General features: G+C 37.3%; 1 protein-coding gene across 1 annotated transcript in view; it reads right to left on the bottom strand.

The window, feature by feature from the left end:
- Nucleotides 1-7,319: 7,319 nt before the first annotated feature.
- LOC140245824 (plexin-A4-like) overlaps nt 7,320-18,537 on the bottom strand; it is a 35,028-nt gene continuing 23,810 nt past the window's right edge. Inside the window, exons 14-18 of the mRNA XM_072325327.1 lie at nt 17,492-17,626; nt 16,110-16,291; nt 15,376-15,523; nt 8,007-8,147; nt 7,320-7,367 (exon numbers count right to left, since the gene is read on the bottom strand). Of these exons, the coding sequence (XP_072181428.1) occupies nt 7,320-7,367; nt 8,007-8,147; nt 15,376-15,523; nt 16,110-16,291; nt 17,492-17,626 (654 nt within the window). The remainder of the gene's footprint in view (nt 7,368-8,006; nt 8,148-15,375; nt 15,524-16,109; nt 16,292-17,491; nt 17,627-18,537) is intronic.

Here is an 18,537-nt window from a genome sequence, read left to right as displayed (position 1 = left end):
TAATTATTATTGTCATGCTAGGGGGCAGTTATGGAAATTCATCTTTTTTTATTAAAAAAATAACATTCCATACGTTTTTATGAAAGAGTGATCCGTCAAAATATCAAGGAAACTTTCACACGTAAATACCAAATCATATGTCCATGATTACATAGGTCCCGGAACAATAACAGAGATTGCACAGAAGGCACGCCTGTAGGTTGTGTGTACTTTCAATGCATTTATTCAAGATCTTTACTCTGATGCATAAGTATACAATTAATTTTTTAATTTGGAAGAATGAAAAAAAAAAACAACCCATCAAAACAAAACTTCCGACAGACAACAAACACACATGTACTATATATACTTGTATATATATATATATATATATATATATATATATATATATATATATTCATGTAAACGTAGAAAGAAACTGGTAATGCATTTTTGGTCAATAAAGAATGAGTTTATTCGACTCGAAATTTCGGCGTCCTACGCCTTCACCAGGAGTCTTGACAATGACGGTATCAAAACAAAGCAAAACAAAAATTTGTTTTGATATCGTCATTGTCAAGACTCCTGATGAAGGCGTAGGACGCCGAAAATTCCATAAAAAAAACTAATTCTTTATCGGACAAAAATGCATTACCAGCTTGTTTCTTCATTTCCTCGAGGAGCCAATACGTGAAATCTCGACATGTTCGTGTAAACGTGGTATACCTTGACATCATCCCAGCAAGACGAAAGTTGTGGGAGTCGATCATGCGATTGGCGTATTGTAAATCGCAATAAATCTGAGACTGCAGTGGAGTCATAGCCACTGGTTTGCATACCACCTCCTTAACGTCATAATCTCGACGATTATCACTGGTTTGGGTAGCGCTTGATATATAAGAATCAATTTTTATAAAGAAAATACAGTACTGTTCAAAATAAAAACTTAAGTCACATCTTTCATTGTTAGTACGTCGGTAATTTCCACTAGAAAAAAAAAAATCACATTTAGTACGTGACAACTCGCAGACTAAGCATAGTACTGAAAGCTAACCACCAGCAAACGATTCTAGCTTTCGCCAAATATATCCTCATGTGCAAAGTAACTTTACTGAGCGTTTACAAATGCTTACTAGTACTACTCGAATCCTCTCCCCTATAACATAAGAACACAAATGGTGTCTGTGTACTACAAGTGAAACAAATTAGACGGAAAAAAAGTTTCTTTGGCAGACACTATGATAAAATCATACGCAATATGAGAGACAAGATTCTCGACAATTAAGGCATACCAAATGCACAATGTACAGACATCTCAACCAAGTTTATCAATGTACAAAGCTTGACCAAGTTTCTATTTACCCTCGTGTGCTTGTGCACTATCTCCCCTTGATCACAATGCATGCATTTCCCTATAGATTCCATGACGTATGGAATTACATATTATAATACCTCGAAAGGTGAAAGGTTATCTCGGAATTGTATATAAACTGGAAGAACTATCTTCATCACAATGTCGGCAAGCAGCTGCATACGTGAAATCTTATCCAGAGAAATAATAAAAATAGCAAACAATAAACATGTATTTCTCCAATACAATCACTGCTAATAACAAATCAATCAGCTAGCACTGCCACGTACTGTATCATGGACCAATAAGTACACATAATTTTGTAGACGAAAGACTGTTAGGGAGATAATCTAACAATAACTTCCGTAAAAACTGAAGTTAAGACCTCAGGCAAGTTGTTTCTGCAGATTCAGGTTATAATATATGATAGAGAGGAAAACCAATTTACACAAACGTTTTTGTAATTTGCACACAAGATCACGATGATTTAAAAATACAGATTTTTTTTTTTTTTTTTTTTTTTTTTTTTTTTGCTAAGAAATCACTCATCATCACAAATACCTTATGTTTGGCTTGGTAACAAGGATGAATTTTTCTACCAAGAAATTTGTAGAACTCACCACAAGTCAGGAGTTAAGAAATTTGCAATATCGTTGATGATTAAAGTCCCGTCGGAGGCCTTTTCTCTTTGTATTGGTGAGACGGCTATTTATGATTCAAACAGTTACTAAAACACGGCAAGGTCCAATCGACAAACTTTCCTAAAACCTAGTGCTTTCAAACCAAAATAACAACAAAATCTGAATGTCACCTGTGAGACAAATCATTGCAAATCAATTGCAACTATCATGTCGGCTATATGAACGATTTATCATGAACAGATGATATAGACAGTAATAAATCCCGTCTCAACCACCACTATAACCGACAAAAAAAGAATGTACAAAATGTAATCATTACAGGTCATGATTATGATCTCTTATTATACACGTCTATATCACACTCAATATTCACACAAACAGATATGGAAAGTGTTCTTTGCATGCTGGAAGAAAATGCCAATACCATAAATCACACCGTCAATAGTCCAAGACAGTTTGAGATAAAATAGACATATAAACATGTACTCAGTACTTTCAGAATTTATACAAAATAACACACATCTTGAACAATTTCCATGATTTGCAGTTCTTTATGATTCAGCCACTCTCATGGTGCATATAGCAAAAATAATGACCTGTTTTCCTGGATGACTAATAAGTATTGAATAATTGAGAGAACACTGGGATAGCTGCAGTTATCAGACCTATCTCACTGATAATATTTGAGGTGAAGATTGTTAAGATTCCTTGGAAGTAGCTTAGCAGGGCGGTAAACTTAAGTCTAATTGGAGGAAAAAGCTTCAACGTGGGTCCCAATCTTTGACTCGTGATTTTACCCCTTAATTAAAGGCCTAGTCTACTGTAACATTCCTACTATACATTGTGTATGCACTGTTGGTAAACTGCATAATTTCTGCACTGAGATGGAAACTGGATTGATATTAACATTTAATATATCACATAATGCCTTCTTTATTTAGTTTGTAACTGACCATCAAGTGACACTACCTTGGATTCAAAACATATTCTGCATGAATGTTACACTGTCAGTTATTATTGTTATTATCATCACTACTACCCCAAGTACTGCAACTAATACTATATTGATCCATACTGGTGTTATCTCCACTTTCAGCACTGATTTATTCATTCTGCCTTCTAAGGACAAATTCACAATTTAAAAGACGAAGTAGGAAGAAATCAAGGTCCATGTGTTGTCAATCTCTAAAATGTCTGGTGAAAAGGTAAAATAATTTGAGGTGTGCTATTTCACATTTTCTTGTTTAGCTACATTACTGCACTGCCAAAATCAAGCTTCAGAGCTTCTTCATAGGTACAATGTATGTCAAAGGCTTGGCAGGCTATCTTAGCTATCAAATTCTAATTCTATTTAACTGAAATAATTTAGATATAACTGTGCCAAGAATATTTCAGCAGATTATTCAATGCGACCATAAAGAGAAATGGAGTCAATGGAGTGGAATCTTGACATGACTTCTGCTTGGATGGTTTGAGCTGATTACAAAAGTATTAGTAAAATCAGTACCTTCATCACTACATATCTTTGCATTCTATTCATATTTATTACAAATATTTCAGTGTGTTTATCAAGCAAATTTTACAAGGATGGAAATGTGCACATGTTCCTCTGTATTTAAAGTGTAAATTTCTCACCAGCATATATGTACTTTTTACTTATGTATACATGTTATGAAATACAAAACCAGTAAAACCAATCATGTAAGACATGTACCATAACAATGCAACAGATATTTAAGAATATAAGGCAGGCATCTTTATAACATTTGTGGTGATGAGATGGCTTTACCATTTGTGGTACTGAGTTACCTTTTCAGCTAATATGAAACAAAAGAATGCATACAGTACATACGTTCAACAATCTTCCATTATGCATAGTTCATTTTATGACTCAAAATGACATCCAGCAAAATGGTCCAATGTACTACCAAAAAAAAAAAAAAAAAAAAAATGAAACCACACAATTAATCTGTAACATACAATAACATTTAAGTACTGGAAGTTTACATACATAACTCAAGTACAATTAGCATATATTTTTTGTTAATAGGTACAATCATGATAAAATTGTAATGACCTTTTATGATTTACAGTTGAGTAGCCTATGACAGTACTATCACCCTGGCATAAGGACAATTTGAACATCTGGAAAATATCCCTATTTTCTGTTTCATATAAAATATATCACTTCACAAAGTTTTTGAGCATTAATTTACACATTCCCACAAATACAGGATTAAAGTCTATTCTACATCAACAGATCACATATCATTGATTAGTTTCATGTATTTCCCCTCCCTCACAAACAGTATTAACAAAGTGGAATGGAAATAGTATGTTTAGTCTACGTATAATGGAATATAACAAGGAATCTAATGTGTGAGGGACACTGGGTATTGATAAGCATGTACAAAAACAAGTAGCTTGTAAAGGTCTGGGTAACAAAAAACAACAAAACAACAACAACAAAACCTCTATATAAATACAAATGAGCCACAGGAGAAAAATCACATCAAAGCATACAGCTTCTGATGAAGAACAGTGCATATTCAAATACGTTGCATTCGAAATTTCCAGCGATACATGGTTGATCCATTTCCACAGGGAAAAATTATTCTTGGTAAAAAATGCATAAATTTGACTGAAGTATAAAACATGCATAAAGACAATTCTGATTACAGTCTTTGGGAGCAACCATTAAAAACATAGATTATAATGGAAGAACTACTGGTTATTGCATGCATAACTCAGAGAAAAAAAACCCACAATCATATTGTACATAGACAACATGTCATTGGGCAAAGTATTAGAACCTTGAGAGAAATACTGGTATCCCTTTAAAGTCTCACAAATTCATTTTTTTTTTTAAGTACAGGATTCTGTCTTACCATTGAAGGAATTACTTTATACACCTAGTTTGAGGGCACACTGGTGGATTTGACAAGCTTTAGAGTATTCAGTATAACTGGAATATTTGGCATTGCCAACTTCCATGTAAAAGTGTTGGTCAGTAGTACGAAGTGGATAGTGGGTGCTACCAGCGAAAATCTCTTTTACTTATTTACACAGTCCAATGCTTTATTATGCGTGTCATCCACTCATCTACCTCTGAATACACAAACGCCCATTTGTACAATATTTTGCATTCTTCGTCGGAGATCTTCAGATAACATGCAGTTGGTATGATTTAATCTGAAACATGAAAGCTTACATGAACATCTGATACACAATAATGAATCACAATCATTTTCTATTTCCTTCTAGTAAATCTTGGTCCCTGTTCATATCAAAATATATATTGTTTATACTGTGTCTTAAGAGAGAGATTCTGATTTCATGAGCACTGTTTCTGAGAAAAGCATGATGTCAAGGGGTGTGACAGAAATTACTCAAGAAAGTCAGAAAAATCTGAAACTTCAGAAAAAATCTGAAGTGCATTAAAACATGAACATTTCAATGCATTTAAACTTCAAAAAGTTTGAAAAGTGAGTTCTGGGCCAAGTAAAAAAACATCTTGACCTCAGATTAAACTCTGAGTAGCCCTTGGCTTGTCTGGGACTAGTCTCAGTGAAGCAAGACCATGATGAGGTCCAGGGATGTGAGTAGTTCCTGGTCTAGTCCGTAGCCTTGTCCAGTGTGTTCCCGACTCTCTGGAGACTGGAGGCAAAGTTGGCGGCCTGACATAACTCATCTTCTTCCAGTGCCTTGATGAGCTGCAGGTTGGGAATCAGGTGGGATATCATCATCACATGTTACTATCACAGCTCAGTGCTGACAAGTTTGTGATGTTTGCATATTAATATTTGGTGAGATCAACACATTCTGTGGTGCCCTGCAGTGAGCCATGGACTCACCAAAATATGTGATGCATCATGGGAAATGTTCAGCACTATTAGTCTGGGTAGTAAGAATATACAGACCAAGGATTTGAGTGCACGAAGGTATGTTGATTGAGGGATTTTGATGTACCATCAGACTTTTGTGGCTCCACGCACATGTGTTTGATGTTTTGGTCACAGTGGATTGTATGTTAACATTAACCCACTGAAGATGAGTCCCGAGAATACTCGGGCAGGAGTCTACGGGAAATGCATATTATAGCAAAATGAGTCCGTTCTCAACAGGTTAAAGACAGTCTTCTGATTCCTTCATAGATTTAACTTGAAGCAAAGACAGAACAGAGGCAAACTTTGAGTCTTATGATGGTTTCAAAGCCATGTTGCATCTGAGATGGGTGACTTACCGTGGACTCATAAGGGCGCACTAACTCATAAAGCTGTTTGAGTGTGCCAAGTCGGCTGAAGAGACCCTCAAACTCCTGTGGAATGAGGAAATTGATGAGAAATCATTATAGTACTTGTACTGGGCAGGAAATAAATCAGTACAGGGTACCATCAGTACCATCTCTGAATGAAACCTCAATGTATACTTCAGGGTTGATTCTATCTCATGTCTCCTGGCCCCAAGCATTTCTCACATTACATGTACTTACAATTACTGTAAAAGTGGACATTATTGCATGAGTAATTATTAACACTAACCCAGCTTTAATAAATTTCATGTGTTTTTAATTCCATAGAATCAATGTGTTATCACATGTTACAAGCAAAGGTATTTCACATATCTTTGCTCTTTCTTTAAATAAAAAAATACAAATAATTTGTTTTGGTTTTTTTTGCACTAGTTTAATATCAAACCACATGCACAAAAAATTTCACACTGCAAAAATTTCCGCTTTTACAGTATCACACATCAAGGCAATGGAACACAACCAGATATCAGTGAATTATATATTATGCTACCATCATAACTGCCACATGATATCTTTGCAGCATGAAAATATGTGACCCTGCATCACAGACACACAAAAGAAGTTGGACAGATTTTGAAGTTTAGGTCAAATATTGTCAGACATTCTCAGTTTTAAAGGTATTAGCCCACATTTGTAAACCTGCAGCAATTGGTCTCATAGTTAGCATGGAGTTTGGGTATGATTGCAGTAACACCTGTGCAAAATTTCGTTCCACTTAGTCCATTACTTTCATAAAAATAAATGAAAATGCACCGTAACCCGTATGCATTCGTATAACGCTCGCTAGCTCCGGTCCACGTACGTGTTACATGTACAATGTACATAGCTATAGCCCGCGCTCATAATTCGATTTTGGGTCGGGTTGACCCGGTTTGAAAATTGATTTTAAAACGATGATTTTCCCTCTTTTATCGAATGGTATAGACAAAGAGCGACAGGTGAGGTATGTTACTGTTATAACTTGTACTTGAAGTCATATTGGACCTGTTTTATGCAGTTTTGATTTTCATGGGTTTGCAAATGTGGGCTAGTACCTTTAAGGTGACATGACAGCAACTTGTCCAAAGTGGATTTCTGTCTCCCACTGAAGTAAGAGACAGAAATTCTAACCTCTGAGAAGTTTACTGTTGAGAAAAAAGAACTTTGCAGTTTGTTTCAACTCACTTCATACTGAGTGCATGGCATTAAAGTAAATCTATTATCTGAGCACACACATATGGCACATCTAGCACCATAATAGCCATGTAATCGCCTCTGTGTAACAGTTGGTTGCACGAGAAAGGTGTGTAAGAAAATTGTTTTTCTAACCATCTAGTCAGTGCAAAACTTCACATTCATGCCGTATGATTACAAACCCCCCCCCCCCAAAAAAAAAAAAAACAATGAAAAAGTAGAATTTGTTCATTCATTCTGAAATGGAAGTATTTAAAAGGAAAAGATATGTGTTCATATTGAAAAATTTTCTCAATGCTATAGCGATCTACTCAAAAGCAAACTCCAGTGATCCACACCAAGGAAAAGGTAATCTACTTCATGCCACACAGACCCCCAGCCATCAGGCTATGTTGAGTTTTGATAATTACAGAAACAATTCATTGCACAGAAATTAACCTTTTAACAAGTACTGCTAAATATCTCTTCACCACACATTCATCTGAATTAATTTCATCCAACCATCCGCAAGTGATTCTACTTGGGGAGGAGGTAATGGGTCATGACTTACAGCATCAATGCGCGCACACTCCGTTTTCAGCTCATTCTCTTGCAGGGCTGGTGTCTGGGCAATGTTGTGGTAGTAGGTCTTGATTAACTCGATGTAATGTGGCAGCTCCTTGTTAAACAGCAGCCGGCTGGGGGAGGAGTTCTGTAGCATCACATGACAGGTGATGAACATAAAGGAATAGGATGGATGGATAGATGGATGGTTCGATGGATGGATGGATGGTGGGATGGAGGGACGGATAGATGGATAGATAGATGGATACATGGATGGATGGATGGAATAGATGGTTTGATGGATGGATGGATGGATAGATGGATAAATAGATGGATAGATGGATAGATGGACGGATTGATAGATAGATTGATAGATGGATGGATGGATGGATGGATGGAGGATGGATGGATGAATGGATGGATGGATGGATGGATGGATGGATAGATTGATAGATGGACGGATGGATAGATAGATTGATAGATGGATGGATGGATGGATGGATGGATAGATGGATAGATGGATGGATGGATAGATAGATGGATAGATGAATAGATGGATGGATGGATGGATAGATGGATAGATGGACGGATGGATAGATAGATTGATAGATGGATGGATGGATGGATGGAGGATAGATGGATGGATGGATAGATAGATGGATAGATGAATGGATGGATGGATGGATAGATAGATTGATAGATGGATGGATGGATGGACAAATGGAGGATAGATGGATGGATGGATGGAGGATAGATGGATGAATGGATTGGATAGGTAGATGAGTAAAGAGATTACGTATGTATGTATGGATGAATGGATAGGTATATGAGTAGAGATGAATGGATGGATGGATGAGTTGAGAGATAGATGGAAGGATGGATGAATGAATGGATAGATAGATGAGCAGACAGAAGAAGAAGAAGAATTATAGAAATAACTAGAAATGTCGCTTTGGCGACTGGTATGCCTCCGCCATAATGCATGATTTTCCCAATAGGTCTAGATAGTACATGTGGACACTGTGTGATTACATTTTCACAAAATTGGTAAAATATTGGAATGACAAGTTTGTCACAAATGTGTTGAATGTTCACCTTCCTTGACGTAGGTTTAATTGGATGAATAGGAGAGCATGTATCTAGGGATTTAAGCACTTTAACTTGACTTTGACCCATTCATACATTTAGGCATTGAGTAATTTTCAAGGTACAGGTGTGGAGAAAAAGTGCAATTTCTGAATTGAATAGTAAATTGTTACCATTTTCATCTGGCCCTTGACCCTAAAATTCATAAGATAATTACTTTCAGGTAGAACATGCATAATATGTACTAAGTTTCAAGGTAACTTGAGCCACTTCCGAGATATGGAGGAAAAAGTTAGTGCAGCACTTTCACTTGATCTTTGACCCTTTGACCTTTGAGGCAAAAAGAGAAAAAAAAAAAACTTTCCAGAGAATTTCTATTAGGTTACACACGCATACACCAAGTGTAAAAAAATAACCCTGCTGGCATTGCATAAATATGAGGGTAATAGTAAAATTTTGAAGGGTTGCACTTGACCTTTGACCCCTGACCTTTGACCCCATGAACCCTACATTCTCTAGATAATCACTTCCAGTCAGTACATGTATATACTATGTTCCATGAAGATACCTTGAACAATTTTCCAAATTTATCATAAGATAATTACTTTCAGGTAGAACATGCATAATATGTACTAAGTTTCAAGGTAACTTGAGCCACTTCCGAGATATGGAGGAAAAAGTTAGTGCAGCACTTTCACTTGATCTTTGACCCTTTGACCTTTGAGGCAAAAAGAGAAAAAAAAAAAACTTTCCAGAGAATTTCTATTAGGTTACACACGCATACACCAAGTGTAAAAAAATAACCCTGCTGGCATTGCATAAATATGAGGGTAATAGTAAAATTTTGAAGGGTTGCACTTGACCTTTGACCCCTGACCTTTGACCCCATGAACCCTACATTCTCTAGATAATCACTTCCAGTCAGTACATGTATATACTATGTTCCATGAAGATACCTTGAACAATTTTCCAAGGTACGGAGAAAAAAAAGTTTTGATATTTTTACTTGACCTTTTGACCTTTGACCTTTGACCTCATGACTCAAGCTTTCACCAGAGAATCTTAATTGGGTAATACATGTATACACTAAGTTTCAAGAAAATCTCTTCAGGCATTCAATAGATATGGTGGAAACAGTGAAATTTTATGTATTTGACCCTGACCTTTTGACCTTTGACCTCATGACCCAAACTTTCACCAGAGAATCTTAATTGGGTAATACATGTATACACTAAGTTTCAAGAAAATCTCTTCAGGTATTCAATAGATATGGTGGAAATAGTGAAATTTTATGTATTTGACCCTGACCTTTTGACCTTTGACCTTTGACCTCATGACCCAAACTTTCACCAGAGAATCTTAATTGGGTAATACATGTATACACTAAGTTTCAAGAAAATATCTTCAGGCATTCACTAGATATGGTGGAAATAGTGAAATTTTATATATTTGACCTTGACCTTTTGACCTTTGACCTTGAGCATGTGCACCCAAACGTTGATAGGCACAACTTCACCCCCTAATACACATACATGCCAAGTTTCATTAGGATACCTCAACAGGTTTTGATAGTTACCTTGTCCACAAAATTCATTACGGACGGACGGACGGAAGGACGGACGGACGGACGGACGGACGGACGGAAGGACGGACGGACGGACAACCCGAAAACATAATGCCTCCGGCACCACTTCGTGGCGGAGGCATAAAAACAGGAGATTCGATAAACAGGTGTGCAGGTTTTGCATTTCTTATTCTTTGAGACAAACTGGAAAAGGTTGATATCACTGACTCTCACATACTAGAGTAATATCTACCTCTGTTTCTTTATTCAATGCCTTTGTGAAGCTAGAAACCAGGTCAACTGAATACTGGTCTGCATCACACATTTGTATTGCAGAATGTGAATTGCACAAGGGTTACATCAATAAAGAATTACAAAAAGAATGCGTAAAAATGTCAGACTTACCTGTACTCTCAAACGAGAGAAAAATAAATAAATAATGGAAATAAACAGGAGGAACTTGCCCATAACATACAAGCATATGTGAACGCATACACGCATGATATTCTAATTTGTAATAAGTCTCACGTTGCTTCACAATTGGTGTACCAACCATGATCAAGCAAAATACGGTTTACTGTAGACCATTTCCCTAAAAACAACTACATGCAGTAGCATATACAGTAGATAAAGTCATGTGAAAAAGATGTAAGAGAAAATATCATTGCATTTACAAATTTGTCAAACATTACACATGTAATATAGTCATGAAGAGAAATCAATTTAACATTTGTATCATTTTTATCAATTTCATAATTTTAGCAGAAGTGAAAAGTGGTTTCTAAAATCAGACAATGCCTGTTGTGATGTAATAGGAATCTAAAATATCTTTTTGGTGTCAAAATATGCTGTGGTGCTCAACTGTGAGTACAGTAAGTGCATATACACAAACGAAAAATTATTTCACATAAGAATAAGATTGCTTTTGCAATAGATGCAACAGTGAATTTTATACAGTATAGGTGTTTGTGTACAGATCAAGTGAAATATAATTTTCTAAATGTGCACACTCTGTATCTTAAATAAAGTAAATATAAACAAATAAAAAAGTAAATACAAAAATACTTGATAAGTGCTGATTTGTACACATAAAAGGAAATATCTTACAAGAAATAAACTGAATGATCCTCTTTTTCATATTCACTGAAATATACTGAAATAAACCTGAAGGAGTAATACTCCAGTATATGATTTTTTTTGAAAGGCTATTAAAAAGACTTAATGAGAAAACCAAGAACACCATAGTCACTGACATCATTACGAGCACATGGGACAAGGTAAAGAAATAGTGTGACTATATGTAAAATTAAATATACGTGGACTATCATTAGAAAGAAATACGTGTGAACTATCAGAAAGAAATATGTGTGACTCTCATTACAAAGACATATGTATTACTACCATTTGAAAGAAATATTGCATGGCTATCAGTAGACAGAAATAGGGTGACTATCAATAGAAAGAAATAGAATTATGTGACTATCATTACAAAGATATATGTGTTACTACCATTTGAAAGAAATATTGCATGGCTACAGCAGATAGAAATATGTGACTATCATAAGAAAGAAATATGTGTGACTATCAATAGAAAGACACATGTGCGACTACATTCTTTTCATCTGTTTTTTTTTTTCAGTACTTACCATTTCAGATTAACATTGTTTGTATCATATATATCTTATTCTTCAAGTTTGCACAGGAAAGCAAATGGTGTGATATATTTCTACGCTTTCCAAAGACATAATCCCGAATAAAAGGAATAAGATAATGACAGTTACTATCTTGATTTCTGCCTACATATGATGGAAGATTGCCAAGCTATTTTATTGTTCTATATACCTGAATCTTTCTGGACAATACGCTTCAGAATTAGGATCACTTGGTTTGCCATCAAAAGCGAATGAAAGCCTGTTATATACTGTAACAAAGACCCAACTTTAAGATGTCGAGCATGAATGTATTTAATCCAAATTCAATTCATTCCTACTTCAGAAAAAATAATTACAACAAATCCATGTAATACAAAATGTACAAATATACATTTGAATGTGGAACAGAAAATCAGCTACTTAGTAGTGCATAACCTATATGAAACTACAGGGGACTCCTGTTATAACAAAGTCCTCAGGACCATCAGTTTTCTTTCTTTACATCAAAATTTTGTCACAGCCGAACAGTAAAGGATGTAAAGATATACACAATACAATAATTTTGGGTAATAAATTCTTACCTTGTTGTAAAAAGAATTTTGTTATAACCATGTTTGTTACAACAGGAGTGCACTGTACGGTGTACTCCCATTATAACGAACACAGGTATAACGAAATTCTGGTTACAACGAAGTAAAAATTCGGGCCACAAGGTCATCCACTCTGTGCTTCTTTATTGTTAATTTGTTCGGTTATAATAAAATTTCTATCCAACGAAAGAAAACAGCCAGTCCCGAGGACTTCATTATAATGGGAGTCCACTGTACTTGTTCAAAATCAATGTGTGATTGAAAAGGAGAGGCCCACATTAAAGACAATCTCGTAGAGATGTGGGTCCCTCAATTAACTGAAAGTACAAAAGAAAAAAGCTAAAGTAATGAAAGCACACAGAAGGACACACATATATAAACACAAACAGACAGACATACACAGACACAGACACACAAATAATCAGAGAAACAAAGATACAGACAGGACAAAACAGCAAGAAACATCGTGAAGAGGTAGTTACTGGTAACCAGTTTATCATGTAAGATCACAGCTTTAATATTTTCCGCAACTCTAAACAATACTTCTGTGCATTGTAATTCCATACTGACAGCAAAATAAATTTATGTGGCTGCCATAAACAAAAAAGTGATTGTTTCACACTGTGCTTTTCTTGAAATATTCAAAAGAGTATTCCATACTATACCTTCACCACTACTTGATAGTAATCATAAATCTCTACATTCTCCCCATCTTGATTTTGCTATAATGGAGAAAAAGATTTAAGGCGGTATTTCAAGGATATAACGCAGACATAAACAGGGGATTTGTGCTTGACCTGCTGAGTACCATACCTTTGAAAAGTTAGATGAGAGTCTCAACATTCCTGGGAATAACTGGGAAAATATTGTACTGTAAAAGTGGATATTTCCCCGTGACTTATTTTTTTGTGCTCGGCTGGGTAAGAAGAATTTCACGTTTTTTAAATTCCGCAGAATCGAAACATAAACTACTGGAACATACAGGAAGCAAAAAAATTTGTGTGCTTTTATTTTTGGGCTAGTTTCTGGTTGTGCGAAACGTGCAAAAATTTCAACCCGGCGAAAATTTCAACTTTTACAGTAAACAGAATCATTCCCTGACTTTATGTTACCTCTGCGACACATCATCTACTAACAGCAGGATGCTTAAGTATCACACAACAAGCATATACATTTTGGGGGACAATGCCTTTTGTAAACTGATGGTGTGAGACTCAAACTGGTAGCTGCTATTTGGACAATTCCTGAAGCTTGTTTTATAGTGTATCCTTTGGTCTTTGGAAAACATCCCTGTTAAATATCTTTCAGAATGCATGGGTATTGTCTTTCAACGGGAAGAGAGTGATGTTCTAAACACCTGCACTGCAGCAACTTTTAAGTGATTGAACTCTTCATGTCAGCTATCTTCAGATGTTTATGTAATAGGAACATTGTGCTGAAAAAAGGGCATGGCTAATGAACACCTGCACTAATGAACTCCTGCCTACCTAGTGTGGCTACAGTCCAAACCCCCATTACAATGGAGACAAATAAAGTTCATCCCCATGGTGCCTTCTGGGAAATGTGACAGTTTTCTACAAAACTACTGACAATGTCACATGCCAGTACAGTATTCATCGCATAATCGGGCATCTGATAATCGGGAACGTCGCTTAAATGACATACGCTTCCCAGAAACATTTCCAATGCATGTTATTTTCACTGGACAATCGGGCGGGGACCTCTGATAAACGGGACAATTTTTCTTCAAGCGATCTTTGATTTTGTTGATATTTTACACAAAAAATCTACCAAAATACCACAACAATATTTCAAAGATTCCCTATCAGTTGTCGTTTACATCGAACTTACAAAGCAAGCTTCAGACTGGTGTGTTTTGACCTCCATCCATCCAGTACACGTACATGCATAGCCACGAAAGCGCCATGTATAAGTATCCATGCCATTGCGAAACACATGCTTTCGCGAACATTCTTCTAACCCTACATAAGCAAAGCTATGTGCTCGCTTGCAATTCCTACTCAGAGAGTTGACAGAAGAAGAACCCGGTTGCGATTACTGTACAGTACATCATTGCGAGAATGCAGGGAGAGCTAGAGGGTCGCGCCGAGGGGTAGCGTGGTTGTGTATTCATGTACATGTACAATACGTCAGTATGCATGTGTGTGTGTGTGTGTGTGTGTGTGCACTACATGTACATGTCGTATGCCGTTAGTGTATGGTGAGTGCTCATCGCGAAATCGGGCACCCCGCTTAAAGGGGCCGTGTTTGCTACTCCCAACCTGTCCCGATTATGCGATGAATACTGTACCATGATCTACCAGATACTGATTACATTATGCAAATAATGAAGAAAGCTACAACACACAATAGAAAGCAAGATAAGCATAGAATAGCTCAGGAAATGTTGAGTGTAGGCTAAGCCAAGAAAGTGGATTGGAGGGGGGGGGGGGGGCTGTGAATATCTGACCAGTTAGAACTTACCGCTTTCAACTTTGGGACCACACTCTTGCAGGCATTGTCCAGCATCTGATTGAGTACAATGACGCAGGCGTCAGCAGTCTGTGACTGGCGCATGTTGAAAATAAACGAAGGGTGCGATAGAATGGTGGCCCAGAATCGCAGTGGCAAGCTGGGTGGGAAGAAATAGAGATATGAAAATAAAATTTGCCAGTAAATAATTTCATAACCGAACATATAAAGGCTTAAGATTTCTACAGAGATTACTCCCTACGTGAGTGACGTATGTACTTCTTCATTATACCACACATGGGAAATTCTTGAGTTTTACTGGGCTACTTTTCTTCCATGCAGCTACATTTGAGAATGGATATACTGTAAAAGTGGATATTTTCGCGGGGGTAATTTTTCGTGCTCAGCCAGTTAAGATGGATTTTGTGTAGTTTTAATTCCGCGGAATCCGGACATTAACTATTGGAACATATGGTATGCAAAAATATCCACATGCTTTTGTTTTCGTGCTAGCGTCTGGTTGTATGACGTGTGCGAAAATTTCCACACCGCGAAAATTTCCACTTTTCCAGTAAGTGAACAACACATCTATAATGTCAAGAAGATATACTTTTTCAGTTATTTAGTTCATATTTCATTTCATCACAGACCCTGAATGAGACTATGATGTATAGAAAGACGTGAGAGACAAATATAAAAATCTAGACATCGTACATCGAGTTTCTGTTTGCCAAATGATCACAAACCTGTTGTTTTTCCAGGTACCCGCAACCTCCGCACTGTTGTCATAGCGACTCGCCTCCTCATCAAAATACTTGAAGAGGAAACGAAGGGCAAAGGGGACGTTGTTGATGGTGTTCACATACTCATCTTCCCTGATGGTAAACATGGCATTTATTGCCTCCTCAACAAAGTCCTGGATGGAATTCTGTATTGGGTGGACACAACGTGAAAATTGCTCTTACAATGCAGTATTCTTGGCTGTCGGGAGGCAAGTAGTATATTGTATAGCACTGTCGGACAAAAGACAAAATTTAGTATATGGCCCTTATGATTCTTGATATGATCATAAGGAAGTTAGAAGGAAGAATCTTTAATGCCCTTTCACAGTTTGGTCACCTTGAGCCTAACAGTCTTAACTCTGTGGGCTCATTTCATTCACTACCAACCCAAACATTCCTAGACCCTGTTTACAGTGTGAGGCTCGGCCGCAGCTGAGCCGCAGCCGAGCCGCAGCCGAGCCCGCCTTCATTTCAGTGTAAATGCGCAAAAGGCCAAATGCGGGGCCAATTTTAGTCTTGCTTAGTCCTGGCAACCAAATATTGAAAGGTTTGAATTAAAAGCGTGGCCGAGCCCGGCAGTGTAAACGGACAAAATTGCAGGGCTCGGCCCCGCAATTGAGGCTGGGCTCGGCCGCGGCTCGGCCCAGCCCCGCACTGTAAATGGGGTCCTATTCACTATCATACCCTACAGAAAGCAAATTCAATTAGAGAAGCACTCTGAGAGTGCAGACCTCTGCCAACGTGGCCAAGCAGCCAATTTCCACCAGTGATCTTGTTCTTCCATAGAGATGTGATTTCCACCCATGTGCATGCATGCGAAAATTGCCCGAATTCCCAATATACATGTAGAAGGCTTTTCTTACATCATCAACCCTCAGCTGTGTGCCCAACCTCGCAGTCAGAGCACACACTTTAGTGCGCGAATGAGAACCTCAAAAATGCGCAGCTTGAACTCCCTAGTTCATCGAACCTACAGTACCTGCCAAACTATCGAAAATCCTTCATAAAATCTGTAAAAGTTCCCAGATCACAACCAAAATTTAATCATCTGTTCCTTGTGCCATTATCAACCTTTCCTGCAGTTTCATCTAAATCCAACCTTTCCTGTAAGTTTCATCTAAATCCGTTCCCAACTTTTTGAGTTATTTTGCACACAGAAAAACAAACAGTAACAAAAACATAACCTCCTCCCTTGGAAGAGGAAATGATAAGTGATGTACTAGTATTGTGGATGCTCTTTCCCTGTTTGCAGGCCGACAGTCCATCATGTGTATGTCCATCAACCAGCCCCCTCCCCCCCCCCCCCCATACAGTGGTCTGAGGTCCACGTAGAGTGACTCTCCTACCTTGACAGAGACAAGGCGCTGTAGATAGATCTCCCGAATCTTGCGTCTCTCCTGGTTGCCCTGGAAACAGAGCACTCTCTTCAGGTCTGAACACGCCCCACTCTGAGCCTCCTCCTCCTGGTCAGCACTCTGCACCTGTTAACAAAGACCAATGTGACATCATCAAGTTTGTTCTCTCATTCTTAGCCCATTGAGGACGAGTCCCGAGTATACTTGGACAAGCATCTATGGGAACTGCGTGATGTAGTAAAATCAAACCGTCCTCAACAGGCTAACTCTGGGGTCCACTGTACAAAAGAAAAAAATGTGCATTGCAGAGAGCATCAGTAAGAATTATCCACCAAATAATAGCTTTGGAACAGTCAGAAACATGAGTCAAAGCCGAGTTTGTTTTGAACTGCTCAAAAGTTACAGAAGGTACATAATTTTACTAATGCTTGACCACATTAAATACGCTATTTACTTTATAAAGTGGTCTATGCAAGATTTTTTCCAAGATTCGCAGGCCAGCACCAATTGAACTGCACACAAAAACAATTGCAATGCATTTGTAATACACGAGCAATGCAGCTGAGCATGGAAAGTACAGTTAGGTCTTTAGGGAAAATAAAAGATTGGTCATGTGATAGCTCTCAGCCAATCATTTGATGAAGATCCATATCACCAGTTATGATATACTCTTTCTCCTAAGTTTGAGAAGTAGGACACATTTGGGTGAAATGCAAATACCCTGGCCACCTTCAATCATATATGACCCTGCACCACAAAACCAACAAAAAGTTGCCAGACATGGAATTTAAGTTAAGGGCTGATTCTGAAAGAGCAGACTTTAAGCTTTAAAATGATGTATGACTCAATTCAAATGGACTCTCAAAACCAGTCTAGACAATTGAAAGAAAAAACAAACTCTGGAAAAATGTATACTGAGAAAAGAGGCTATGATGTATAAGGTCTATTCTAGCATTTAATCGTTCTACTGTACTCTTTGTATTGAATGGGACACGGGAATGGGACAAAAAAATTAAAAAAACAAAATCCCAAAACAG

This window comes from Diadema setosum, chromosome 2, assembly GCF_964275005.1.
Source record: "Diadema setosum chromosome 2, eeDiaSeto1, whole genome shotgun sequence".
Lineage (NCBI taxonomy): Eukaryota > Metazoa > Echinodermata > Echinoidea > Diadematoida > Diadematidae > Diadema > Diadema setosum.
Note: the sequence above shows the minus strand (reverse complement) of the source record. Positions and strands in the feature narration are given on the sequence as shown.